Below are 27,490 nucleotides of genomic sequence, written 5' to 3'. Positions count from 1 at the left end.
TTCAATCAATCATATCCACTTATTTTTAGATTTATTTTCAGCCTATTGATAAGTGCAAATTTTATCACGTTCTATTGCTTTTTAATGTATCCAAGGCTTCCGTAGTCAGGTCAGGTGGGATGAGTGCTGGAAATGGAAGAATGCTGATCAGAGGGAATCACTCTCTCTTCCTATTCTACAGAGCAATGCAGCAAAATCAACATTACAACAACCTTTGTAGCCTCTCCTCTTGGCCCTCATTCTACTTTCCAACTTGGCAGAATTGGGTGCTCCAGAAAGCCCAAGGTATCAGAACATCCACGGATTACACGTCTTCACCAGTTCATCATGCGTGCACAGTTTAGTTGAGAGGCGCTGATGAGTCAAGTTTCATTTTGTCGTTTTGGTGAATCATGGGGTTTTTGGAAGACCTGGTCATTTATGATAGGCCTGCAATTTGTTTTCGTGACGTCGGTTGAAAGATTCTGAGCCATGATACTTTGTCCGTTCCACTCTGTTGATTTGCAACCAGAGATTATTGAGTTGATGTTTTTGGTAGTGTCGAAGAATATTGTTGGAATGGCGATGCAGGTGCTGCTGTGTTGTGGACACGACCACGGCCTCCGCAGTTAACGATGGAGAAGTCATTTAGACATTGGCATTCGCAACTTTGAAACCGAGACAATGAGTGTCGAGGTCGAAGGTGTCTGTTCACTGATCGAGAGCTCGTCCGATGTCGGTAGGTGTCAAGTTGCATGAATGGTTTCTTCTCGATGACTCAGAACATGTCGCAGAAAGGCGCTCCCGAACATCTTTTCAACTTTGGTGCACCTCTCTCACTGATCCTCTCCCACATCGCTGGCCGTCTCTTTACCACCCTTGTTCTGGAGCCATGGTCGCGCAGAGGACCTCGTCGTAAAAGGTCCGATCCTCTTCCCTTGCTGAGTAGGTTTTTGTGGCTCAGGTCTCCACTCTTCTTCACACTCGTAGATGATCTCCTCGTGTGCCGTCGAGGGTATTCCCAGTACCACTGGAGTCTAGTTCTGTCTTCCGAAGTGCAGAACGCCTGCTTAGTTTGCATCTGTTGCCGCGGTAGGGATGGCACAGGCGAAGGTGGCTGTCTTATCATTCCTGAACGTTGCTCTTGGGGGAAGCACCCATAACAGAAATGTTTCTTCATGGAGGATTCTCATCGTCACGGGATCGAAGGTTTTTCCGCACGAAACCCGACCGAGCCTTCATGGAATTCATAACCCACTCGAATTGTTGCTATTTGCTCGGCGGTGCGCTTTTGAAGAATGGCCAGTTCGCATTCGTGATGGGGAGGTATTCAAGTGACTTACGGACAGTCATCGACAATAACATGAAGTCGAAGAAGCGGTGGTATCGCGGACGCTGCAATGGACCATTTAAGGACATGGCTCAGGTCATTTGCATCAAGCTGGATATTGCTTACGGCATGAAAACGCTGCACAAACATGGCATTTTGCACAGAGATCTGAAAGCAGTCAACATTCTTGTGCGTAAGCACAAACTCACAGACGATTACACTTGCGATGTTGCAGACTTCGAAAGCTCGGTTGGCATTTACGGATCCGGATTTTGAAGAGCTCCTGAATTATTAGAGCAGGCCAAGATTAACCAGTTAAGGCCCGAGATAATGACCAAAGAGGTGGACGTGTACAGCTACGCAATGACATGCTACGAAATTCTAACAGGGAAAGGTCCCTTTGAAGATGAACAGGTCATTACTGGCGCGGCTAACTTGCGTACACGAGTCATGGAAGGAGCAAGGCCTCCGCTTCCGAGCACAAACAGCCTCATAGACGAACGAGTGAGGGAACTGGTGGAAGCGTGCTGGCACCAAGAGCCGTCCAAGTGGCCCAGTTTTAAACAGATCGTGGAAAGACTGTCGCAACATCAAAATTGTCAGAATTGGAGATTTTAGCATCAAGGGAGCAGTGGGATCTGTGGTTGTGCAGCAGGTGTGGAGATACGGAAGGACAATGAGACTCTGCCTCTCACACCGGTTGCATGCGCGGAGTTTTGTCAAGGCTGAGGGGTACCGAGCACTAGGATTGGTGTAATTCAGGCTTCGCCAGTTCCTCTGTTGTCACCAGTTCCTCTAGTTGGAAAATGGACGCCGCATTGGCCTCTCAACTGAGTGTGGTGAGGGTTCTACTCCGGAAAGGCGCATCGGGAGCGGAAGAATTGGAATCCGGGCAATCGATACTTTCGCAACTCATGGTTTGGATTTCAGGTGTGCTTGAGTAACGAACAGGAATTCCGTGAGCAGTATCCATTTGGTCATCTTGGCATGTCAACAATGAGGCCTCAGGAGGCTGTTGACCAGACACAACTTGCGTCGAGTTTTCTGCGAAGCCAGCGTCGTCGCAGCCCCTTCTCGTAGAGAATCGGCTCATAATGTGAATGTCTGTGAACATAACCAACTCCAGAGAATGCTGCGATCCTCCACAAAACGATACTGCAAGGTCCACGTCTTGAGGATCACATCATTCTCTAGATTTTTGCTAGAAACATTGTCTGAAGAAATTTCCATTGAAGTTTTATTAGTCTCTCATGGATTGAGAGCTTGTAGAAAAGAGTATATATAAATCATTAGCAGAAATCTGTTTTGTTGTGCATGGAAAAGCTATTTATAGATAGTAAATTGGAGGTCTTTATGTAAGTATTGCATGGTTTTCTTAGTGGTTAGTGATTTGTTTGATTTTGGTCAATGAGAAGGCTTCTTTGTCTCTCTATCTTATATCCAAACTTCTTTATTATACAAATGCCTCTTTTTTTCAATTATTTTTGTACTTTCTTAACAATGTTGGAATTAGGTTGATATTTGGAATTTCATGAGCATCATGATGATATAGTAGGTGCATAGTTACAAAGATGAAAAAAGTAAATAAAGAGAAGAAGGTGCATTAAAGAAGGTACACAACAAAAGAAGAATTGATTCAAGGTATGGTAAATTAAAATATACTTTAGCGAGAATATCTATTTTTTTGAATGACACAAGAATATATTGAGATTTTTATTGTTTTTAGTTTATGTCCTTGACAATTTGACAAAAATATTAATTTATTATTTTTATTTTATCTTAGAAGTATGTAAATAATCTCATTTTTAATTTTTTATTTTTAATTTTTTTTTTGTTAAAGTTGTGAATAGTCTATTTTTAAATTGGTATATTTTTTTTATTTCCTAATATCAATTCTTTCTTTAAAGAGAATAAAGTATAGTCTTTATAGAAACTTTTATTTGATATTAGAGCTTACAAATTATTCTCTTTTAATTTGACTTATGAATTTTTTAAAGTATTTTGTAAAAAAAATAGAAAAAAAAATCATAGATACTAAATTCAATAGAAGAAAGAATAAATTTGCAACTATTGCAAATCTTTAAGGACTTATCAACACTCTTAGAATGGAAATTTTATACATTCTTAATACTAAATATGGAGATAGTATTTTCATGCCAATGGAAGAAATCAACAATTAAATTCAAAGTTTATGCCAAGAAGTTGTGTAATTGAAAGATATAAGTAGATTAACCTCATAATTAAATTTAATAAGTCTTACTATTATAAGTATGAAGGATGCAAGAATTAGCATGCCTTAGAAAATTGATGGAACAAGATTAAAATTTCAAAATTTTTTACAATAAGTCTAGCTTTATCTAAGATTATATCTTTTCCAATATTATAGTAGATTTAGTCTAGTTGGATTCAAAGTTGCATTTTTATTTAGAAGTGGTCTCTTTTGATTTGTACATTTGATAGAAAAATACTTACAATTTCTCTATGATGTAAATTCATTCTTAGAAGTGTTTACAACCATCTACTAAGAAAATAATAAAAAAATAGTAGTAGAGACCAAATTCTTATTTTTACTATAAGGATTACATTTAGCTATCATATATGTTACAAAATTCTAAAATTTTGCTTGTAATATGGAATGGAATAACAAAACTCTTAGGAATAAATTTTGATATAAGTTAAAAGATAATATGAAATATTTATTATTGACAATAATAAAAGAAACCTTATTAGAATAGTTTATTGTTTAAGCCATTGCATGTAACAATTAATTTTTTCAAAGCCTCTAGGAAGAAAGATTTGATTAGATAAGAGCAAGTCTAATCATGACAATAATTCTTAATTTTTTAAAAACTTATTCATTAAGTTTAGAAGCTATATAAATTAACATGGTATGTTTCAAATTTCTTACTAAGCAAAAAAAGACTCAACATTTTCAAGAAAGATTATTCTTTTATTGTGGTTACTTAGCATATTATTCTATATTATCCAAAGAAACAATGAAATCACAAAATAAGAAATATGGTTGCCAAAAAGATAATATATTGAAAAATAATTTTGTTTAACTTTAATAGGAATTATGCAACTAATATCTTATATAAAAACAAATAAAAATCCTATTTTTGCCTATGATCCTTCATCTTCTTTTTAATAGATTTTTATTTGGAATAAAAAATTATAAAATCCTTATTTTATTAGATTTAGAAGCCTTAGTTTATTTTATATACAAAGATTTTGTTAAAAATTAAGAAATATTCTTAATTAAAACATCTAAGCTTGTACATGTAAAAGCCATGCATAGTCGTTTATTGTCTTTTAGAGATATTATTTATCATATTGTTCTTTTAGATGTAACAACTAATAGAAAAAATAGCTTAGTAATATTTAATATAAATGGATCTCTTTTTAATCTAATTATTTTAGATTTATTGAGAAGTATAATTCATAAATAGATTAAATTTCTTATAACCTTGATTTTTTCCATAACCTTATCTAGATCTTTATAAAAAGTCATAAATTTAATATAATCAAATTTTTATAAAGTGCAAGAGTTATCATGCATATTACAAAAGAATGATTACTTTTTGTTATTTATGAAACATCCATTTCTAATGGAGGAAAGACTTTAAGCAACATTCTTAACTAATATTAAGATTCTCAAGACGTTTTTTAGAAGAAAAATGCAAATATTTTTTTAAAACATTATCATCATGGTTATTCAATTAATCTTTAAGAAGGAGCTCAATTTTCATTTGGACCAATTTATAGCTTATCAAAGAATAAGTTGGTTGCATTTAAAGAATGTATTGATGAAAGTATAGTTAAAAAATTTCATACACTATTCAAAATCTTTGGTATGAACTCTTATCTTAAATGTAAAGAAAATTGATGGATCACTACGGATGTATGTAGATAATCAATGACTCCATAAGATCACCATCAAAAATATATATCTTTTAATTTTTATTTCAAGAATTATCAATCAAATGAATAAAACAAAGATTTATATCTAAATAGATCTAGAAGGAATACACAACTTGGTATACATTAAAGAAAGAGATAAATAAAATAATTTATTTTGAACCAAATATGTGTTAGGGACATAGTCCTTAGACCTTTCTAGAGACAAGTTTCTAGAACCTTCTAGAAAGAAGTCTTTAGAAACTTCCAGAAGATCCCTTGAATATTCTCTTAGAATATTCTTTAAATATTCTCTAAAGATTCTTTGAAGATTCTCTAAAGATTCCCTTAGAAGGCTCTAGAAGATTCTTAGAATATTCTAGTAGATTCTAGGAAGTTACTTGAGAAGCTTCCTAGCTCTTGGGTAGTTGCTCGAGAAGCTTCATAGTTCTTGGGAAGCTTCTTGATGCGCTTCCTTAGAACCATAGGCCAGTAGTATATATAGGAGTCGAGGCTGAAGAGTTCTTCAGTCTCGACAACGCATCTCTTGAAGCTCTAGCTCAATTCTCTTGGCGTTGCTCTTGTACTCATCTGATAATCTAGTTCTTGTCATTTCTTCTTGAACTTCTTGTTTAGATTTCTTGTTTGTATTTTTGGTCCGTGACAGTTTGTCGAGACTACCTTTATCTTAATATCAGAGCTGAATCCTTCTTGTTTGAGAGCGGATTACCCCTCTTCTTGAAGGTATTCTAGCGCTTTAGGGGTTGCGGATTACCTTCCTCTAAACTGATATTTTCTCAATCACAATATCAGAGCTTAGTTCTTTGAGGCAGAGAGTGGACTACCCCTTTCCTTGGAGATACTTGAGCGTTCTAAGGGTTGCGGATTATCCTCTCTTGGACTGATATTAATTCCTTCTTTTTGTTTAGCATAGCTAGTAAAAAAGACTATTAACATCGATTTCAGAGCTTTGCCTTCTTGATAGAGTGCGGATTACCCCTCTTCTCGAAAGCATTGAGGCATTTTTAGAGGTTGCGGATTACCCTCCTCTAAAACTGAAATCGTTTAGTGTTTTTTTTTCTTTTCTCCGAGTAGGTTTTAGTGACAGGTAGTGCTACAATTTTCTCCAAGAGACTTAGCAATTTCTTCTTCTCTCAAAATTTTAATCCATCTATTCTCTAAATATGGAAGTAGACCAGGTCATAGACAGTGCATCTCCACAAGTAGACAATAGAGTGGCAACTCTTGCATATCTTCAAGCTCTTATGAATAGTGTACGAAAAGAGATTGCATTTCTTTGCAATCCAAGTAAAGAACCTCAAATTGATCTGGTGACCAAAGAAGCTAGACGCGAAATTCATAGCCTACAACAAGAGATTATTCGACTAAGAGAAGCAAGACATGTGTCACATACGACCCCTATGGATACTTCAAGGATTAGTACGAAAGAACCAAAAGCGAGTATGCCAAACAAGTTTGACGGAACAAGAGCCAACTTCCGAGGTTTTGTGCAACAAGTACGGCTTTACCTACGCCTATACCCTTCTCGTTATCCGAATGGATTTACCCAGGTTGCTTTCATAGGTACTCTTCTATCAAGAAATGCTCGCTCTTGATTTGCTCCACTATTGGAGAAGGATTCTCCAATATTGTACGACCTAGAGGCTTTCATAGAGAGACTTACTGCTGCATTTGGAGATAGCGATCGAGAAAGAGTGGCTGAAAGAAAGATACAAAATCTGCGACAAGGATCACGTTCTGCTGCAATCTATGCTGCAGAATTTCAACAGCTTACATGTGATCTTGATTGGAATGATAAGGCGTTCATGACACGATTTCGATATGGACTGAGAGATGATGTCAAGAACTTATTGATCACCATGCCTAAGGCGGATACTTTAGAAGAACTTATATCTCAGGCAATTATTTGTGACAACTGCCTCTTTGAATTACGACAAGAAAGACGATCAGGCTGGAGAAATGATGGAGCATTTGCTACATTTTCAAAAGGTCCAGAGAATCACTCCACAGATCCTGAACCCATGCAAATTGATGCGGTACGTTTCAAATCCCTCACAGCTGAGGAAAGGAAGCGACGGTTTGAACAAAACTTGTGTTTATATTGCGGAGAAGCGGGCCATAAAGCTGTAGATTGTCGGAAGAAACAGAAGCCTCAAACAACAAGACTCAGGAGTACAAGCATGCAGGAAAACAAGGACGCCCAGCCACAATAGGGACCGTGCGGCTGGACATCTCAACATCCAAAATTAATCAAGGTCCTTTTTTCTCAGCTCAACCTTCAGATTGTTTTATGGTACCTTTACATCTGGGTATTCAAGAACTACAAGTCGATGCTTTATTAGACTCGGGTGCATCCGCTTGCTTTATAGATGAAGAGTTTGCCAAGCTTCACAATATTTCTCTTGTAAAGAAACTTAAGTCTGTCCATGTAGAAGTCATAGACGGACGACCATTGTCTTCGGGCAATGTTATCCATGAAACTAAACCATTGAAGGTACGTCTTGAAAACCATGAGAGCAATATTGTGTTTAATGTTATCAAGACCCCTTCATGTCCTATCATTTTGGGACTATCTTGGCTTGATAGATATAATCCATTGATAGATTCGAAGTTGCGGAAAGTGACATTTCCAACAAACTCCTTGAAGGTGGAATCTGCCAAGACAATGTCTAGAAACAAATCCTTGTTTATAGGTGCAAAGGCTTTCATGAAGGAAGCCAAGCAAAATACACCTCTTGTCATCTTCGCAACTCCGACTCGAGAAGATGCAACTCCGACTTTGGTTATTCCAAAGCAGTATGAAGAATTCAAAGATGTCTTTGAAAAGAAGAATGCTGATATGCTGTCAGAGCATCGACCCTATGACTATGCCATTGAATTGCAAGAAGGAGCACAACCACCTTTTGGACCAATCTACAATTTGTCGCAGACGGAGTTGACTAAGTTGCGGAAGTACATTGATGAGAATCTAGCCAAGAACTTCATCCGTCATTCGAAGTCGCCAGCTGGGGCACCAATCTTATTTGTGAAGAAGAAGGATGGCTCACTACGGATGTGCGTGGACTATCGAGGTCTCAACAAGGTGACAAAAAAGAATCGCTACCCACTGCCTTTGATCTCTGGTCTTCTAGAACAACTTGGACGTGCAAGGATCTTTACAAATATTGACCTAAGGGGAGCTTACAACCTTGTGCGAATTAAGGAAGGAGATGAATGGAAGACAGCATTCCGAACAAGGTATGGCCATTTTGAATACAATGTCATGCCATTTGGTCTTACTAATGCTCCAGCGGTCTTTCAACACATGATGAATGACATCTTTCGAGAGCATCTAGACGATTTTGTTGTCATCTATCTAGATGATATTTTGATATTTTCTAAGAACGAGGAAGAACATGAGAAGCACGTTCGTCTGGTACTCAAAAAACTACGGGAGCGAGGACTCTATGCCAAATTGGAGAAGTGCTTATTTCACCAAACTAAGATAGAGTTTTTGGGATTCATCGCGACTATAGAAGGCTTGAAGATGGATCCAAAGAAGGTGGAAGCAATCATGTCTTAGGAAGTTCCGAAGATGGTTAGGGACGTACAATGTTTTCTTGGATTTGCTAACTACTATCGGATCAAGTTGTTGCCCCCCTCACTCGGTTAACGTGTAAGGACAAGCTCGAATGGGGACCTATCGCAGAAAAAGCATTTCAAGATTTGAAGATGGTATTTACTACATCTCCAATCTTGGTACATCCGGACTTTACAAAGGCCTTTTATTTGGAGACAGATGCTTCGGATTTTGCTTTGGGAGCTGTACTTTCACAAATGGGCGTAGATGAGAAGCTCCATCCAATTGCGTTCTATTCTCAAAAATTCTCTGCTTCTGAGATCAACTATGAGATCCACGATAAGAAACTCCTTGCTATAGTAGATTCTTTTCAAGAGTGGCGCCACTTTCTCGAAGGAACTGCACATCCAATGACCGTATATACGGATCACAAGAATTTGGAGTATTTTATGTCGACTCGGGTTTTGAATCGGCGTCAAGCTCGGTGGAGTATGTCGCTATCCAGGTTCGACTTTGTTATTACTTATCGGCTTGGGAAGCAACAAGGGTTGTCCGATGCATTATCAAGGAGATCATATCTCGCACCAAAGGCTAGAGATGCAGCATTTGATCAACAGTGCACGACATTGTTGAAGCTAGAGAAATTTTGGCTCAACGCAGCTATTGTACCAATTGATGCTGACTTCCTCGACCAGGTACGGGCTGCAACCATTGAAGATTCTGTAGCCCTTGATATTAAGCAACATGCTAGTGATGATAAATTCAAGATGGAAGGAGATCTAATATATTTCGAAGAGCGGTTGTATATCCCAAAAGGGCCAACACGACTCCGAGTTCTTCAATCTCGTCATGACTTTCCAACTGCGGGACATTTTGGATTCAATAAGACCTTGGAACTTATTTCCCGCGATTTCTGGTGGCCTCAAATGTGGAAGGATGTGAAAGATTTTGTTGTATCTTGTGACATTTGTTCAAGATCCAAAAACCCTCGACATCGGCCTTATGGACTTCTACAGCCATTGCCTATTCCGCGCCGACCATGGTCTTCGGTTTCCATGGACTTTATTACGGATCTACCACCATCGAATTCATTTGACAGTATTTTTGTTGTCATAGACCGGCTTACAAAGATGGCGCATTTTGTCTCTTGCAAGAAGACATCGTCAAGCGAAGACACAGCAAGACTCTTTCTTGATAATGTGTATCGATATCATGGTCTACCAGATGATATCGTATCGGATCGAGGAACCCAATTTGTGTCAAAGTTTTGGAAATCTCTTTTTGAAATATTGAAGGTGGATATGAAGCTTTCTTCGACATTTCATCCTCAAACGGACGGCCAAACAGAACGGGTGAATCAAGTTTTAGAGCAATATTTACGTTGCACCATCAACTATCAACAAGATGATTGGGTCGCATATCTATCGCTAGCCAAGTTCGCATATAACAACACCCTTCATGCGTCAACTCAACAAACGCCATTCTTTTCTAATTATGGATACCATCCGAAGCTTGACTTATGGAGTTCATCAACGATTAACAATTCGGCAGCTGAAGGATTGGTGAAGGAGCTTTCGCAGCTTCAAACTACATTGAAGCTTCAATTGCAAACTGCCCAAGAATCTTACAAGGCGTTCGCGGACAAATTTCTGAATCAGGCACTTAAATTCACGATTGGAGACAAAGTTTGGCTGCTTTGACGAAATATTAAGACCAAGCGGCCATGTGACAAATTGGACTATCGGAGATTGGGACCATTTGTTATCCAGAAGCAGATCAATCCTGTAGCGTATCGTCTGGAGTTACCAGCTACTATGAAGGTACATCCTGTCTTTCATGTTTCTTTGTTGGAGCCTTATCGAGAATCGTCTTTTTCTGGAAGAGTACAATGTCCACCACCTAGCATAGAAATAGAGAACCACGAAGAATACGAGGTGGAAAAGGTCCTGGATTCACGGCAAAGATGGGGTAAATTAGAATACTTTGTGCATTAGAGCGGTTACGATATTAATGAACGAACATGGGAGCCGACCAAAAATCTCGCGAATGTGCCACAAAAGGTACAGGAGTTTCATCAACGATATCCTGAGAAACCCAAGCCGGTTCGACGATAGCTTCTTACTGAAGCTTGCTCATCCAGAAAATAGAAAAGAGGAGAGAGCACCACCAAAATCCATAGTTGATGTAGTCATTCTCTTCAAGATAGCGTAGAACTTTGTTAGTAGCCCAAGTTTGTTCTTATTGTTTTAGCCTTTGAATATGGATAGCCAAGATACTACACTTGTCATGTCATCTCAAGCAACTAGCTCACGAAGACGACCGCGAGATGAAGAACCGCTTGCACCACGACGACGTCGAAGGATTCCGAGCAACAAATCGCTGGTGATTGTATTTGAGGTCGAGCCTGCCTACAATGGTCAGCCAGAAGGAGTGTTTGTAGGACAATTTCACAATGAAGACACGGAGGATCATGCTTGGTCAGAAGTTGAAGGCGTGGGCCACTACTGTTGGCTTCAAAGACCATTGAATCACTTGCCTCGTGAACAACAATTGGAGTTTATAACAGAGGTTATGCGACAGATCTTCATTTTCTTACGTTGGTATTGACTGACGATAACATTGCTTCTCGGAGACCTCGAAGCTAAAGGAGGAGGTGATGTTAGGGACATAGTCCTTAGACCTTTCTAGAGACAAGTTTCTAGAACCTTCTAGAAAGAAGTCTCTAGAAACTTCCAGAAGCTTCCTTGAATATTTTCTTAGAATATTCTTCAAAGATTTCCTAAAGATTCTTTGAAGATTCCCTAAAGATTCCCTTAGAAGGCTCTAGAAGATTCTTAGAATATTCTAGTAGATTCTAGGAAGTTACTTGAGAAGCTTCCTAGCTCTTGGGTAGTTGCTCGAGAAGCTTCATAGTTCTTGGGAAGCTTCTTGATGTGCTTCCTTAGAACCATAGGCCAGTAGTATATATAGGAGTTGAGGCTGAAGAGTTCTTCAGTCTCGACAACACATCTCTTGAAGCTTTAGCTCAATTCTCTTGGCGTTGCTCTTGTACTCATCTGATAATCTAGTTCTTGTCATTTCTTCTTGAACTTCTTGTTTAGATTTCTTGTTTGTATTTTTGGTCTGTGACACCATAACTACTTCTTTTATAATTCTTCTACTACTAGCTAACTAGAAAAATATAGTCTTTATAGTTTTTTCTTACTAAACTCTATATTAGATTTCATGTCCGCTACTAGCAATCTATTTTCTATTTTTTCCTAAAATTCTAATATTAATTCATAAAATTTATGTTTTAAGCTTAATAAGTATATTTTTTATACTAAATATAAAAGTGAATCAATTCAATGGCTTACAATGGTTGATAGGTCCTCTTGACTATTGATAGTATCCCATACTAGAACAAAAAGACCACCCTATTGTTTAATTGTTGTTGAGGCCTTTATAACTTCCTTTTAATATAATATTTGAAACACCATCAAGAATTATTCCTATTTCTAATAAAATCATCAAACATTGAGAGTCTCTTTTAAGATCGTAATACCAAATACATTATATGTTGCTATCTATTTTACAAAGAACGTATCATTCTTGAGGATCTTCATCTCGATTACATCATCTTGAAGATTGTGATAATTACAATATCTCGTCCGGTAAGTTAATAAGTAAAAGCTCTTGAGTTGAATGTATTGGTTGTTGATTCTCAATCTCTTTAATATTACAAATACACAATAGCTACAAACAAACATAGAAGGTAGAATGCTATCTTCTTTAGATCTTTTTGCTTTTATAATAAAGATTTTTTATTCTTCATCTTGAATTTGATGGATGTCGTTGATGAAAAGCCTCAACTCTCTTTGTTGTATTTGGAAGATTCTTTGCTAGCTTCCATGTGCATTTATAAATACTATATTTGTGCCAATGTATAAGATATTTCAACCTATTTTGGCACTACCTTAAATCTAAGACTTCTTCTATCTTGAACTCTTGATTATTATTCACTTCTATAGAAAGAGGTGGCATTTGTCTTCTTTTCAAGATATGCACTATCTTATATGGCTCAAGAAGAGACATAAGAAATACAAGGTGGATTTTCATAGACTTTAGTAGATATAATCAATAAGCAATAGGATTTACTTATTCATAAATAAAAAAAAGTTCAAACCTACGATAGTCCAATTTGTCAAAAAGACAAGTAGTTTTAATATTGTGATAAAATAACCATATCTTATCACTTCACATTGAATTGTGGTTGTTCCTTGTGATAGGCATCTACATTAATCTTTTGTCATTATTGAACTTTAACTACGCCTTTAAAAGTATCAAGTCGTAGATAATAAGTATAGAATAGATATTAATTCATTTTTGAAAGATATTGATAAAATATACTACTGGTCTATAGAATAGGAAATTCAAGAGGACAGATGATTAGTTTAGTTATTAAAAGTGATTAATTATAGAATTATTTTTAGAATCTGAAAAATTAGGAAAAAATATATATGAGTTGCAGAAGTTAGTTTAAGGGTCAGATTGTGATAGTCATGAACTGAGGTAAGCTTGGTGCTACCTTTTTTTTTATTTATTTCTTAGATTTTATTTTCTTTATAAAAGAAGAATTATGGATTGTTGTTCAAAAATGTGAAGTAATGTTTTGGAATGTCAAAGGAAGAATTTGATTTATTGAATGTTGAATTATAGAATGGTGAATTAAAAGAAAATAATTGAAAATATTTGTGAGGAATGGATATGAATAGAAGGATTATAATACATTGAGTATTGGAAATTGAAAGTAATTCATTAGGAGGAGTTTGTAGAGTCAGGAATTTTGTGAAGAAGTGTGTTGACAAGAACAGTTAATAGTGAAGGATTCCAGTATTTGGATTATGGAATGATTATGTACTGTCTTTTAGGATAGTGAAGGTTTATACGTTGTTATTATCAGTCATAGCAGAGTGCTATTAGAAAGTGGAAAATATTGTAGTATTCCTTGGTATTTTTAGTGGTTCGAAATATGATTAATTGTATAACCCTAACAAGTAGAACTCATGCGCTCAGTCTTTCCTTGAGTTCGAATCTCCTTTTACATGTTTATTTTGAAAGAAATTTGTAGAATAAGTAAAATGATAATTATAATAATCATAATTGGAAAAAAAGGTATTTATTTAGTAGATGAATGTATTGAATTATTGTATGCAAAATCTGCCAATAGTAAAAGAATTGTCCAATCATCTTAATGATAGTTGATGGTATACTTCAAATATTACTCCAAAACTTGATTTACTTGTTTTGATTATCTATCAATTTAAAGATGAAAAGTCAAAAAAAGACTTATATCTATCTTTAAAATCATAAAAATATTTTTTCAAAATCTTAATATAAATTGAATCCTCCTATCTAATATAATATCTTTAAATAATCCATAATAGTGATAGATATTTTTAAGAAAAAGCTTAATCATTTTTTAACCTATAATAGATTTTGTACATGGTACAAAATATACCATCTTGATAAAATGATCTATTACCATGAATATAAATCATACAAATCTAAGATTAGAAGATCTGTGATAAAATCCATAGAAACAAAAGCCTATAGTTGTTTTAGAATAGATAATGGCTGAAGAAGTCTATAAGATTGATGGTAAAGAGTTTTGGAACTTGAAAAAATATTACATGATTATAAAAAGTCTTTAACTTCCTTCCACATTTGATGCCACCAAAAATATCTCAATATTAGTTCCAAAAGCTTATTATATCCAAAATGTCCAACTATTAGAAAGTCATAATAAGTTTGAAGAATATTTAATTATGCTCTACCTTTTGGAATGTATAATTGTCCCTTAAAATAAAGTAGGTTGTTCTTGAACTCATACTTGGAAGTATCATGAGATTTAGAAGAATTATTCTTGATATTATAGACAAGATGATTAAAGAACATACTTGTTTGAATTTGCTTGATAAAAGTTGAATCAACAATCAATGTTGATTTTATTGCTCAAAGGTGAAAATACTTTCACTTTAAGAGATTTTTTTTTTATTCATTAAAAGATGCATCTCCTTCTTTTAGTGCAAGATAAGAATTTTTGGAAAAGACATTGAATAAACCTTATTATTTTTTAAATTGATAAGTAATCTTGAAATCAAATCATAATAAAGACATGCTCTAACGAGCTTGGTGATAATTCAAAATACGTACCAATATGAAGTATTTGAGGTTCTTATGATCTATATATATGATCATTGCACTTAAGGTGCCTTCTAGATAATGACACTATTCTTGAAATGAATCCACAATTATAAGAAGCTCTTTGTTATGGATTTCATAATTAATCTTGGTTACTAAAAAATTTCTAGAATAAAAAACTATGAAATGGAGTTTGTCATCTACTTCTATTTATGACAATACTATACTCAAGTCAAAGTCTAATGCATTTATTTCCATAAAAAAAAAAATCCTTGAAAAAATCAACACAATATAAGTTTGGTGCAGAAATAAACTCTTTTTTTAAATTCAAATTCTTTATTTCACTCAAATCTGTCTTTATAAGTCAAACATGTAAGTAGAGCTATAACTTGAGAAAAAATCTTGATGAAGATTCAATAGTAATTGGCAAAGCTCAAAAAGTATTACACATCTTTTATTGTTCTTGAAATCTTCTAATCCAAGATAATCTAGACCTTCTTCAAATCCATCATTAATCTTTTGTTGAAAATATTGTATCCTAGGAAGTCAACTTAAGTAGTATAGAATATACTTTTCTAACTTGGCATATAATACTACAGCTCTAAGTTTTTATAATACATGACGAACATAAACTTCATGTTTTTTTATATTTTTAGAGTATATTTAGATGTCGTCCAAATAACACATGAAAAAATAATCAAGAAACTCACAAAAGATATCATTCATTAAATGTTGAAAAGTAATTAGTGCATTTGTGAATTCAAAAGGCATGACATTATATTCAAAATGCCTATATATTAGATCAAATTTATTCTCACTTTTGTTGAAAGTAGTATCCATAATCTTTTCTTCCATAGACAACTCAAACAAATTCAAAAAGTTAAATTAAAAGAGGGTAATCTGTAACCTCTAATATCAAATAAAAATTTCTATAAAGAGAGATAATCCACTCTTTTTAAGAAAAAATTAATGTTAAAAAATAAGATTATTTGTTTAAAGATGGATAGTCCGCAATCTTCAAATCACAATAATAAAAGTGGGATAATTTACTTACTTCTAAAATAAGATAAAATAGTAAGTTGGCACTCTTATCAAATTTATTAAAGACATGAATCTTGAAGAAATAAATCTTCAATACACTCTTGTGTTACTGAAAAGAACTAGAAAGTCACTCAAAGATGATATAATATTTAACTAGAATAGCTATTGCCAAAAACAAGAAGACTAGAAAGTCTTGAAAGAAAACTAAAGATTAAAAAGGCATTGGCAAGAGTGAAGAAGGCTTCACTCTTGCCTCTACATATATTCTTAATTAAGAATTACGTGGTGATGTCCTACAAGACCTCCAAAACATGTTGACTTTGCAAGACATGTATCTTAACTTGTAAAGAAAGTTTTTTATATGTATGCCACATTATTAGCTTATTCTGCAAGCTACCAACACATGATTAGCCCATCAAGGAAGAGTGCGAGCTGGGGAGGGTGTTGACAACTTAGCTTTGGACTTAAAATTGAAGAGAGATCGTATGATAGGCATATGCACCGGGCAGTTGGGGTGGTGGATTTAAATCGGGGCAGCTTGAAGTTGAAGAACAAGATGGAAGCGATTAATCGTGACGTGCAGGAAACAAAGGAACCGCATGATCCACACTTGGTGGGGGTGGTTGAGAATGGTTCGAACAGCCTTGCCCAGCAATCCAGCGATCAGGCCAGTCCGTCTGATGATCCCGATGTTATGTTGCATCACCTAATTTATCCCATTTACTTTATTAATTTAAGTTAGTGTTTCCACTAAGGACTGGCAGCTTTCGAAACCGCTCCATTCTCCACCCAGTCGGCCAACGAATTCGTGTACTTGTACCACAATAAGTCGAGATCCAGTGTTTGTTTCACGCTGACAGACACTTGTTCGCCGTCCTCGTCGGAGAACGTGAATTCCGTGTTAAAGTAGTCGGGATTTGAGATGTCCTTGCGGTATTTGCCGAGGAGCGTCTTCCACGTCTCCCATAGACGATCCACGTTGGCGTGGTGGGAGTAGAAGGGGTTGGAGGCAGAGTCCTTGTTGGTGGATGTCTTGATCACGTTGGTCCAGATATGGACGAGCCTGTGTGGCCTCGCTTCTAGGGTGCCCATGCCAACCCCGCCATAGTCTCCGAACTTGTAGGGTGCCCTGTGGAATGTCAAGGTGTTGGGCCGCCGGACAAAAACCATGTCCAGAGCAAGTGGGCGTTTTCAAAGCGAACCGCTTCGGGGTTCTTTGGGATGCATGGAATTCCGACCACGTCTTAGAATTTGACCAAGCGGAGGGGAAAGGATTGAGTAGCACATGCGTTGCGCAGAGGGTCAAACAATGGCGATGTCTTGTTGATGGGATTTGCGAAGTAGGTGTTATTGTCCTTGTAGACTTTGGGGAAGATGTTAGGGAGGGGGTTTTGCTTGCTGTTCTGGTTATCCCAGCTCCAGTACGCGCAGTGGAGACTGTACTGAGCTATGAATGACCTTCCATCTGTCTGAGGTAGTGCTTGCATTAGCTCCACCGCTTTCTGGTACTTAACGATGTAGGCTTTGTCCACCAAGTGTGCAGCATGGCAGACTCGCATCGGCAGCTTGGGTTTGAAATCGAAATTTTCGATGGGTTCAGGGGGCGCAGGCACGGTGCAGCATCCCTCCGTAGAATTGAAAGCATAACTGAGCTTCAAATTGGATGCTGGGAAGGGTTTTCCTTCAGTAGGGGCAATCAGGTAGATAACAAACACTTGAGAACGGGGATGAGAGTTGGGAACATGGGAACGGGGATGTGGGTTGGAGACAAAGAGTGCACTCATAATTTAAACAAATGGGTCAATTTAACAAAAGTATGGGTTATTTTAACATTTTTCTAAATAAAAGAATAAAAGGATAAAATAATAAAATAATACATTCTATCGGCTTTTGAGGCCTGGAGACGAGGCGCTTAATTAGAAGAGTTAGGCATGCCTGAGTAACGTTGGAGGAGATTGCTGAGTTGCTTCGCATCAATTGGGTTGAAGAAAAGAGAGTTTTATGTGCTTGATCGAAGAAGAATATGTTGAACTGAACAAAATGTTTGGTGGTTTCACAACTTATCCTTGTTCAAGTAGAGTCAAAGTGCACACGCTAGGCGAAAGGTTTTTTGAGATGAACAATCAACCCAAGTAGCACCTCCCTACAAGATTTGATGAGAGATTTTATTACTAGTTTTTAGGTGAATTCCTTGACCTTGTCAATTGTCTGTTAACGAAAAAACAGAAAACAAAAAATTGCAAGCTTGTTCGAATGTTATCAGGTACACATTCAAAATGTATAAATGCATTCCCCACCTTTGACACGACATCTTGCCTGTCAATACTACCAATCTCTTGTGGATTCATAACTATCAGGTAAAGTGCAGAGGAATATGAACATAACAATAATGTTCTCAATACCTTGAGAGCTAATCGAATAGTATTACCGACGGTGATAGAGTATGTTCCTCGAAATCGTTGCAGGATCACGAGTATATCATCAAATGGATGTCCCGCATTGCTCTTGTGAGGCTCAGCTTATTAGCAAGTTGGCCCAAAGCATATTTGGTATCAGCTGAAGGCTGTCTCAAAAGAAGCTTGCTTCTCCATACGAGCACGACCCTTGCCACCGTTGCTGAGACGCTGTCTCCAGATCTTCGGGTCACCCCACCCCCTTCTCTATTCCCTTGCTTCTTCTGATGTCCTGTTCCTTGTTGTTCTTTGATATTCTCAAAGCTTGAATCATATCACCTTCCAAGTGAATCATGAGAGGTTTTGCATCTTGTGACGCTTCTGCATTGACGTGCGTTCGTAGGAAACGAAGTCCTTTGGAGGTGAGCCGAGGGTATCTGATGGTAGTCATAGCCAGCTTATTTGTGACTGTTGATGTCTGTACAAGTGTTGCGAAGATATTAGACAAAACTGATAGTATGACAGCCAGGCAAAGGAACTGTTTGAAGAAGTAGTGTTCGATGAAAGTGAAGAACACTTAGCAGATCCAAACAGTCTTTCAGCATCTTAGTGATCGACATTGAAGCTTTGCCCACTGCCAAGTCATGTAGAATCAAAAGAGATCAACATTCGTGTGAGCGAGTTTTGAAGAGGAGAGATACTCACTGTATTCCGGATGTAACCACGATCAGCAAGGATGCGAACGAAACCCCTCCACCATAATCTGTCCTTGTGTAGCTCCTGCACCATGACCACGTTCCTACCATGTTTATGATAAAAAAAAATATGATGCTGAGGTGATAAGTAACCTCAAAATGGCAAGCTTTGTCTTTGTGACAGGATATAAGGAATTTGTATGGCCCTCGCCTGTTTCTCCAATTGTTCTACAACATCTCCTATAGCTGGTCCATTGTGCCCCTCCGATGAAGTCTTACTTGTACATCCTGCTCTCCCTTTTCCTCTCAGTATTCTCTCTTTTGGTTGTACACCAGCTCCTGAGGCAACAGCTTCCTTCTACATGTTCGCAAATCAACATCATATGGCAATATTCAGAACATTGGTCAAACTTACAAATTAGTAATTCAAACTACAGTCGGTTCCAGGCTGCGATGGACATTATGTTATAGCTCCGCATAAGATTTTGAACAGCACCTGATCTTTGAAAGAAAATTATATATCCAGTGCATGACTAGCAAATGACAACATTATACAGGCAACTGTGTGATGATTCACCTTAGAGTTACAAATCGCTGCCAGCAGCAACACAGCTTCTCTAGCTAAATTTTGAGCAGGTGGTGGACCCTCCAGGCATACATCGCACCTGGGGAAAAACCGTAGCGCTGGAAATTAGTGCGATACTGCATTGACAAACTTTTAAAAAAGTTATAACGGATTATGTTCAATAGTTGACGAACGCAAGAAGAAAACCAAGAAGCATAGAGAACTCAAATGCAAAAAAATGTGAAGAGTAGTCACTTTTATGAGGGTCATTCAAAGAAGACATAATTACATGTTACACAGACCACCCTGAAGAACTTCGCCAAAGTATTGAAGGATCATATGAACTCTGCAGCAATCTTGTTTGATACCGTACCTGCATTCCAGACTTGAGTCAATGAAAAGTACATTTATCACAAAACCCAATACAAGAATTTAGGAAGCGTACTGGTACAATCCTGCTATCACTGCTATTGAGAAACAATAGTATCTACAGGGAGGACGTGGACAATGGAGAAGGTAAGTAAAGTTTAGTGCCTGAAGCATTGAAATAGCATTTCAAGAGAGTGCTTCGTTTGAAGAGAATCTCGGCGGCTAGGCAGCAATGAAGGCAGAACAGTCATATCAACAAATAGTTCTGCGAAACCACAGAAAATAATGCCCATCAGAAATTATATCGCATAGGACTTCATTCCGATGCACTTAAAGAATCATCAGATACTTTCCTAACTGTGGTGACAAATTCGATTAGGAAATTCACTTGCATGTCAACATCATTGGTAAAAAAAGATAAAAAACTACTTTTAAACCAAGACGACAAATCCTGCAAACTGCAGGTGAGAACAGGCCTACTTGAATTTAGTTGTGGTATGAGATACATGGCTTACAAGCAGGATGTTCAAAACACGAGGAAAGCAATTCATTGGAATTTGAGGACATCAGTGTGTTGCTTAATTTCAAGCTGCGGGCAACGTACCACAATTCGAACGAGAACCATCTCTACCAGCTCGACCTGCCTCCTGGTAGTACGCCTCCAAACTCTGCTCCAATTACATTTATAATTAAGAAAATTTCTGTTCGGTGTTAACCAAACAGCTGATACAGGAATTATGAATGTATAGGGGTGGGGTATGAATATAAAGTTTCAAAGCTTGAGAAAACATGTCATAGACAACATCTGACTCCAAGCCTTCATTGCAGAAGAACAGGAATTGTTCTTACTAACCTGAGGCCAACCATAGTGGATCACGCGCCTTACATTTGGCTTGTCTATTCCCATTCCAAAAGCAATAGTGGCAACAACAACCTACCAGAACATGGAGATCATGCTAAGAACAAAAGCTAAAAAAACATTCAGAGTATCAGTAGCCATCAAATACGCCAACAGGAGAGCTCACCAGCACTTTTTTATTTTCGATCAGTCAAGGAAATGGACATGACTGCATCATCTAAATTTTACAAAAAGGTAAAGACGGAAAGACCTGCAAAGTGCCTCCGTGAAAGCCCTCGTGCACTTGTCTCAAATGAGCTCTGGGCAACTGCACAAATTCATTTGGTAACCCATAGGTTCAAGCTTTCAGAGGATAACACACATTTCACCCGGAAACATTTATAAATAAAGCTTCCTAGTGCTGGCAATATCACCTTAGCATGATAAGCAGCGGCTTTGCACCATGTCCGCATAGAAACTTTGCAATAGCCTCAGTTTCCTTTCTTGTAGGCGTGTATATAATGGTGGGACCTCCCTTCATTTCCATCGCTATACTATTAAGTCGACCAACTGATTTTTCACTCGCAGCACCGAGGCCGCTAAATTCTCCACACTCAACTACAAGCCAAGTTTAACAGTAATTCACGAACTTGTCCGCAAATTTCAATGGATACATGTATCATTGCTATTTAAGTACAATATTCTCACTTTACAAAGATTTGAATGTACTCATGAGCCCTGAACTATCTACTCATGAACAGAGGGTGCTAAAACCATGAATCGACAAAAGCCTATTCTTAATAATATTGAGGAAGCACCAATCAAAAAGACTGGATCTTACCAAAGCAATCACCACCAAACCTCTCGTCCTCATCTTCATCCTCCAAAACTTCGCCAGTCAGCTCAGCACCGTCACAGTCAGTGTCCTTCAAATCATCACCTTCCGCACTTGAGGAGTCCTCCTCTTCCTCATTCTCGTCAGATAAGATGATTAAATCCTCATCTTGATTCAATTTTTTTCCAGGGACCTGTTTTTTATTATCAGGCCATGCAACACTATATGTGCTGTTCACAAGTTGAGAGAGACCCATTCTCAGATTGTGATTATCCTCTTTGGAACTAATTCTGTTACGCTCTTGTAAAAGATTTTCTTCTAATGCTGAGGCTGTTGTTTGGAATTTGTTTACGTCCTCAGTGTAAGTCTTGATAAGAGATGAAAAATCATGTTCATACGATGTTTCCATTGTCGTTTTACTGTGGTGCACCTGGACAACAGGAGAGCGGAATTTAAAACTTATACGACTACTAGAAAATGTGTGCACAGCTAATTCCAAGACAGAATCAGGTAGGCTTGAATTAGCAGCTCAGTATTAAGGTTTTTGAAGTCTCACGAATAACATGTTTCCAACGAGTACAGGAAATTCCGTGCCTTGGTGTGTTCACCACTAACTCTTCAACACTAAAAACATTGAGGAGGGTATACGAAATTATGAATGAAATTCTCCAGTTGAAGATGAAAGCATCAGCAGACACAATGAATAAATAATAGAGCCTACTTCACTCACAGAAAAGTAAAGATTTGGCCTGAAAAATGTGGTGAGCACAATTCTTGGATTTCCGGCAGCAATCCCCAAGGATGTCAGGATATCCTTCCGCACACGAGGAGTTGCGGTGGCAGTCAACGCCATGATGGGTATCTGATGCTTCAATCCCGGAATGACACCAACTTTAAATTTATCCCTCAGCATAGATAACTGCCTACAATCAACAGAATTTTTTGATTGGCATCCATTATGTCAACATCTTTCACATCTGCTAATCCGATTTGGACGAAAAGGTCCAACCTCTAACTAAAAACTTGGAAAGTTTTTCAATAACCAGTCCAACGTGCATGCACACCTCAAAACAGTGTTGCACACTCAGGTTTCTTTTTCTGAATTTTCTAACCAATATTTAATAGCTAACAGCATATTATTCATGCTGTAATAATAACATTACACAGAGAGAATACCTGTAGGTTGGACGAAAATCATGTCCCCACTTTGAAATGCAATGTGCTTCGTCCACTGCAAACAGAGCTATTCCCTTGCCTCGAGCAAGGCCCTGAAAATAGTTCTCCAGCCTGCCCACTCATCTCCTTAGGAGCTGCGTATATAAATCTAAGAATGGAAATTCGGTTTTACTGATCACATCAATTGAAGGACCTGATGGAACAGTTACCTAGGAAGTGTTTCCGGGCAGACGTAGACAATGTTATAAATCCCAGCCATGGCTTTGAGTTCGATTGTCTTATCAACTTGGCCAGAACCAAGAAAACAAGCAGACACCCCCTGCCGCGCTAACTGTAAGCATTGATCGTGCATAAGGCTGATAAGTGGGGAAACCACTACAACTACCTTTCCAGTCATCAACGCTGGGAGCTGAAAACATAGGGACTTGCCTACAATCCATTACATCTGAAAGATCAGATGAAAGATCAGATGAAACTAAATGCCAATATGCTTGAAAATAGAGATGCCTGATAATTCGAAACAGTACAGCACTAAAGAATTCGGATGTTTGGTAGGAGCAGACCAAGTTTGTTGTAAGGTCAAGTGAAATCTAAGAACACCTTGAAAAACAATTCAGAAGTACGGGATGTTGCTTTTGGGTGTTAGGTTGCAGAGTCACATTCAGAGTAACTTTTCTTGCGAAAAAACAAATGCACCAAATCAACAAAGCTGACCAATTGGAATCCCAATGCCTCACCAGAGCCCGTGGCAGCAAGAACAAAACAGTCACGATTTTCTGCCCATGCTTCAACCGCTTCTCTTTGAAAACTTTTTAACTGCTGGTGGCCAAAATACTTTTGCAAAGCTGTGATCGCTGCTTTCTCCCATTCTATAAGCTTAGGAAGAGCACCACCTTTTAAATTACTAAGTATGAATATTTTCGAAGGGCCTTCTTCATGTACGCAAGACATTCCTTGTTTTATCTTTTTCTGAACACGGGTTTCCTGCGAACACTTAACAATCTGAGTCTTGTAATTTCAATAAGGGATAGCATAAAAACGCCAAGTTCAATTGGTGAAGAGTCAAGCACCGTAACACAGACGGATTGCCATGCACTTAAAGCATTGACAGATTCAAGACCGAGAAAGTATGGATGCCATGAGTCTTATCATCGTGATATCCGTAAAACTGTCTCTCAGAAGCAAGAGGCTGAAGGAGATTCCAAATCGGTAATTCACAGCAGCACACGAAAATCCATCAACCAACACGAATATTGAACTTAGTCTAATCATAATGATCCTATAAATAAGGAAGTCAAGGAATTTCTACAATCGTGAAAATGATTATGCAATAGAGCACCTGAACTTCATCGCGATTGATTTTTAGTCGTCCCAAACCTCGTGGTTTCGCATCTCCAGTTTCCATAAAATCAGTTCTAAATCTCATGGACCCTGCATCAGCTGCTGGGTTTCGTTTACAACCAAGACCAACAGCATGTCTATACTCTATTAAAGGTTTCACATCCACTCCTGGTCCTGCATTCACAAGTATTTTTTCCATGTCCATAGCTATCTGACACCTGCAAAATATGATTCACGGAGGTATCGTCTGTGTAAACCATGAAATCAAAATTGGTGAAAATTTAGCAGTGAGTGTATCTCTCAGCTTGCTATCTCAGAAAGAGGACTAAGATTTTCATTGCAATTTGAACAGAATAGGTCAAAATAGCCGATCCATGTGTATGCTGACTTCTCTTTTGAAATTCCAAGTATTTTAATTTCACAAGTTGCCAGGCGCCACTTAATGGAGCGGAAGAGTTTCCAGAAAGTTTAATTAGACGACCAGTCAGTGAAGTGTCCAAAACACCAAAAATAAATACAATGTAAGCCAACAGATGCCATCAGAAGTGACAACCACAGATCGTTAAGTTTCACATTCCCACAAACACCAACATATCATAGATTCTCAATGCCAAATATCCGGGTGGCGGTGGAATGAACAGATATTTCTTCACCATCAGTTGAGGGACTTTCAGGTCTGATGATCTCAGAATCAGCTGGCATGTCCACCGCCACCACTTTAGGGCATCTTATTTACATATAGATCTGGGATGACTAAGAACAGATTGACAGGTTTTCTCAGCAACACTCTAAAGTGCTACCAGCTATTAAAAGTATTAGGGTACTTCTGCAGGGCATCGACCACAAGTCCGTTACAAAAAAAATTCTGCGCACGGTGACTGCTTCCCGTTAACTCATCTGTAAGTGACTATATCCTATGTGGAGTTTGAACAGCTGTAATTAGAAGTTTCTCTTGCCTGTTCAACATCTCTTCTCGTGAAATATCTGCTGCTCCTGAGAAGTTCTCTGCGCTGTACATGTCCGATGGGCTTGCTTCACTTTTTACAGAGAGTGTCTCTTTACGCCGCACGTCGAATGGATGCCCGATGACCAAGGTTTTCTCTGCTATGACTGGAACAACGATACGAGTGGTGAGATCTTCCCCAGCAGTATCACTTATTTTAGGAGGTAGAGCTTCATCACTGAAGCCTCTCCATGCACCTTCTTGTACCCAAAGCCCTCCATTAAGAATAACTCCCTCTCCTCCCGTTTGTTCTGTTGCTTCGCCAGAAACTTCTACTGATGTATCCATGGGATCTGTCTCGTACGTGATCGAGAAAGTCTCCATAGGCTCTATTCATACGTTTATACATGAAAGCATCTTCCCTACATTCATATTTCACCTTCGCTTTTAAGTAACACAGATTGAAAAAGCCGTCGTTAGAGTTTACTGAACTTAGCTGTTTACCTCCAAATAATTTGAAACTGTGACGATCTCACAGAGAACTTTCCACGTAGCTGTTTGAAACTTCAGTAAGTTATAAAAATCTACTACACCGTCGAGTGCAGCTTTGGATTTCTTATTTCTTTTTTCGCCAAATGAAGCTCAAATCCCGTTAGGAATAGCTGCGAAACTACATCTTCCTGTATGAGGCGTGCAGCCACAATTCAGATAGAGGCTACAAATGTTCTCCAACTACTACAACATTTACAGGTATGATGCACTCAATCATCCAGTGATGAAATCGACGTCTTGCATCGCAGGCTTGTCGGTCAATTGGCAAAGAGTATAGTTGTTTTTTAATGGTTTCTGATCCATCCACATCGGGACAGACACTAAGAGCTCGTTTTCCCATCTACAAATTCATGTGAACAACGCAAACGTCGGACAACATGTAGGACTTATGATTGCAGAGGAACGGAGCGTGAGATCACAGCTCAATCATAGATCCAAATCCAACCAGATTACATGGAAATGTCATCAGGACGTGCTCAGTTGCATCAGATTTTATTGAACAGGGGCCGTGTATTTTTGTTTGGAACTCGAAGACGGCAATAGAAACGGCATGACGTACAAGTCGCACTGTAATAGAAACAGCGGCTAACACAGGAACTATTTCAATGCCAGAAGAGTGAGACCGAAAGTAGGAGCAGTAACCCCGAGATTGATATTTCGTCTACAAGAATCAAGAATGGAAGCCTTAGCTCTCTGATAGTTCTACCTATCCGAACTGTCGCTAAAAGGCCATATTGTGCAAACTTTCACCCTTTTCAAAACAAAGACTATTTGTACAGCATTATGACCTAAACTGGCAATTAATTGAAAACTCTAGAACACAGACAGGCTCTCATTCATTCGCTGTCGAGTCATATATCAAGCACATTTTCCATGTACGCCTTGAAGAAAACTTCTGTTAAAATTGATAAAGCCATCAAAGGGTCTTTCAAACTCCAAGACATCTGCAAATACTGTAGATTAGAAAAAAAAAAAAAAAAAAAAAAAAAAGAAAAAAAAAAAGAAAAAGGCCATGATAAAGAATCAACATGCGTTAATGCAGAATGAGGCTGTGCAATTCAGGGAAGGCTAAAATCTCAGGTCAGCAACTTTCAAAAAAAACTCAGTGAAATAAACTCCCAGTTCCTACGAAGACGGACTATACTCGTCCACAAATTTAGACTCAACAACCACAAACAAATATTTCGCAAAAGAACTAAATTGCTGCTTCTAAGCACTAACCACAGGTTCCACGCGTGCATTCCCTCTGCAAAGCGTCTAATACGGGCGCCATGTCTCTCCGAGCAAACCAGTCTCTGCTTTCCCGGGTTCCACCGAATAGATTCCAATAACTATGCGAAAAGACAAAGAATTTTTTTCAAGCTAGTGGATCGAAAACAGCGACGAATTCCACAAGTTCCTGTGAAAGAAGCGGAAGAGTCGTGGAATGGCTCACGCTTCAAAGCACGAAATTGCCCTTGAAAATACAAAGCAGTTTGAAACCTTGTAGAGGAAAAGGCGCTGCGAAGCGAAAGAACAGCATTGTGGAGCAACTCTTGTTACTTGTGATTCTTCACTCCAGAAACCATACTGGACGGATGAACGATTCATTGGAATTATTCATCCATTTCAGCCCCAAACATTCCAACAGGAAGCGGACGGCCGCCATAACGATTCGAACCGTGTTTAATGAGACCCGTACCGAAAGAATCTTTGCCCAATATTAAGCGTGTTATTAAAATGTTCAAAGTTTTGGGTGTGAAATATTAGCATTTTTTAATATTGAATTGGAGG

The 27,490-nt window shown here is 37.9% G+C and overlaps 2 protein-coding genes and 1 pseudogene across 5 annotated transcripts; 1 reads left to right on the top strand and 2 right to left on the bottom strand.

The window, feature by feature from the left end:
- Window positions 1–254: 254 nt before the first annotated feature.
- Window positions 255–2,787, top strand: LOC112275712 (uncharacterized). Of its 3 annotated transcripts, none has more exons than XM_073530479.2 (2): window positions 255–901; window positions 1,076–2,787. In XM_073530479.2, the coding sequence occupies exon 2, from the start codon at window positions 1,148–1,150 to the stop codon at window positions 1,583–1,585; it is 438 nt and encodes a 145-aa protein (XP_073386580.1). In that variant the 5' UTR covers window positions 255–901; window positions 1,076–1,147; the 3' UTR covers window positions 1,586–2,787. The 3 variants fall into 3 exon arrangements, with proteins under 3 accessions (XP_073386580.1, XP_073386582.1, XP_073386581.1); XM_073530481.2 differs by having other exon boundaries at window positions 540–901; window positions 1,146–2,787; XM_073530480.2 differs by having other exon boundaries at window positions 543–901; window positions 1,087–2,787.
- A 13,973-nt stretch (window positions 2,788–16,760) lies between these two features.
- LOC112275844 (aureusidin synthase-like) lies at window positions 16,761–17,180 on the bottom strand. The gene has a single exon (XM_024506523.1). The coding sequence runs from the start codon at window positions 17,178–17,180 to the stop codon at window positions 16,761–16,763; it is 420 nt and encodes a 139-aa protein (XP_024362291.1).
- Window positions 17,181–18,322: 1,142 nt separating this feature from the next.
- Window positions 18,323–27,242, bottom strand: LOC112275843 (ATP-dependent DNA helicase Q-like SIM; annotated as a pseudogene). The gene is made up of 18 exons (XR_016500301.1): window positions 26,939–27,242; window positions 25,179–26,661; window positions 24,221–24,440; window positions 23,619–23,865; window positions 23,091–23,310; window positions 22,882–22,992; window positions 22,436–22,628; window positions 21,712–22,135; window positions 21,305–21,488; window positions 21,142–21,198; window positions 20,886–20,966; window positions 20,637–20,700; window positions 20,198–20,297; window positions 19,953–20,036; window positions 19,676–19,763; window positions 19,310–19,456; window positions 19,109–19,183; window positions 18,323–18,881 (listed from the first exon to the last, which is right to left on the bottom strand). The product of XR_016500301.1 is annotated as an ATP-dependent DNA helicase Q-like SIM (transcript).
- Window positions 27,243–27,490: the final 248 nt, after the last annotated feature.

This window comes from Physcomitrium patens, chromosome 23 (genome assembly GCF_059467195.1).
Source record: "Physcomitrium patens ecotype Gransden chromosome 23, ASM5946719v1, whole genome shotgun sequence".
NCBI classification, from domain to species: domain Eukaryota; kingdom Viridiplantae; phylum Streptophyta; class Bryopsida; order Funariales; family Funariaceae; genus Physcomitrium; species Physcomitrium patens.
Note: the sequence above shows the minus strand (reverse complement) of the source record. Positions and strands in the feature narration are given on the sequence as shown.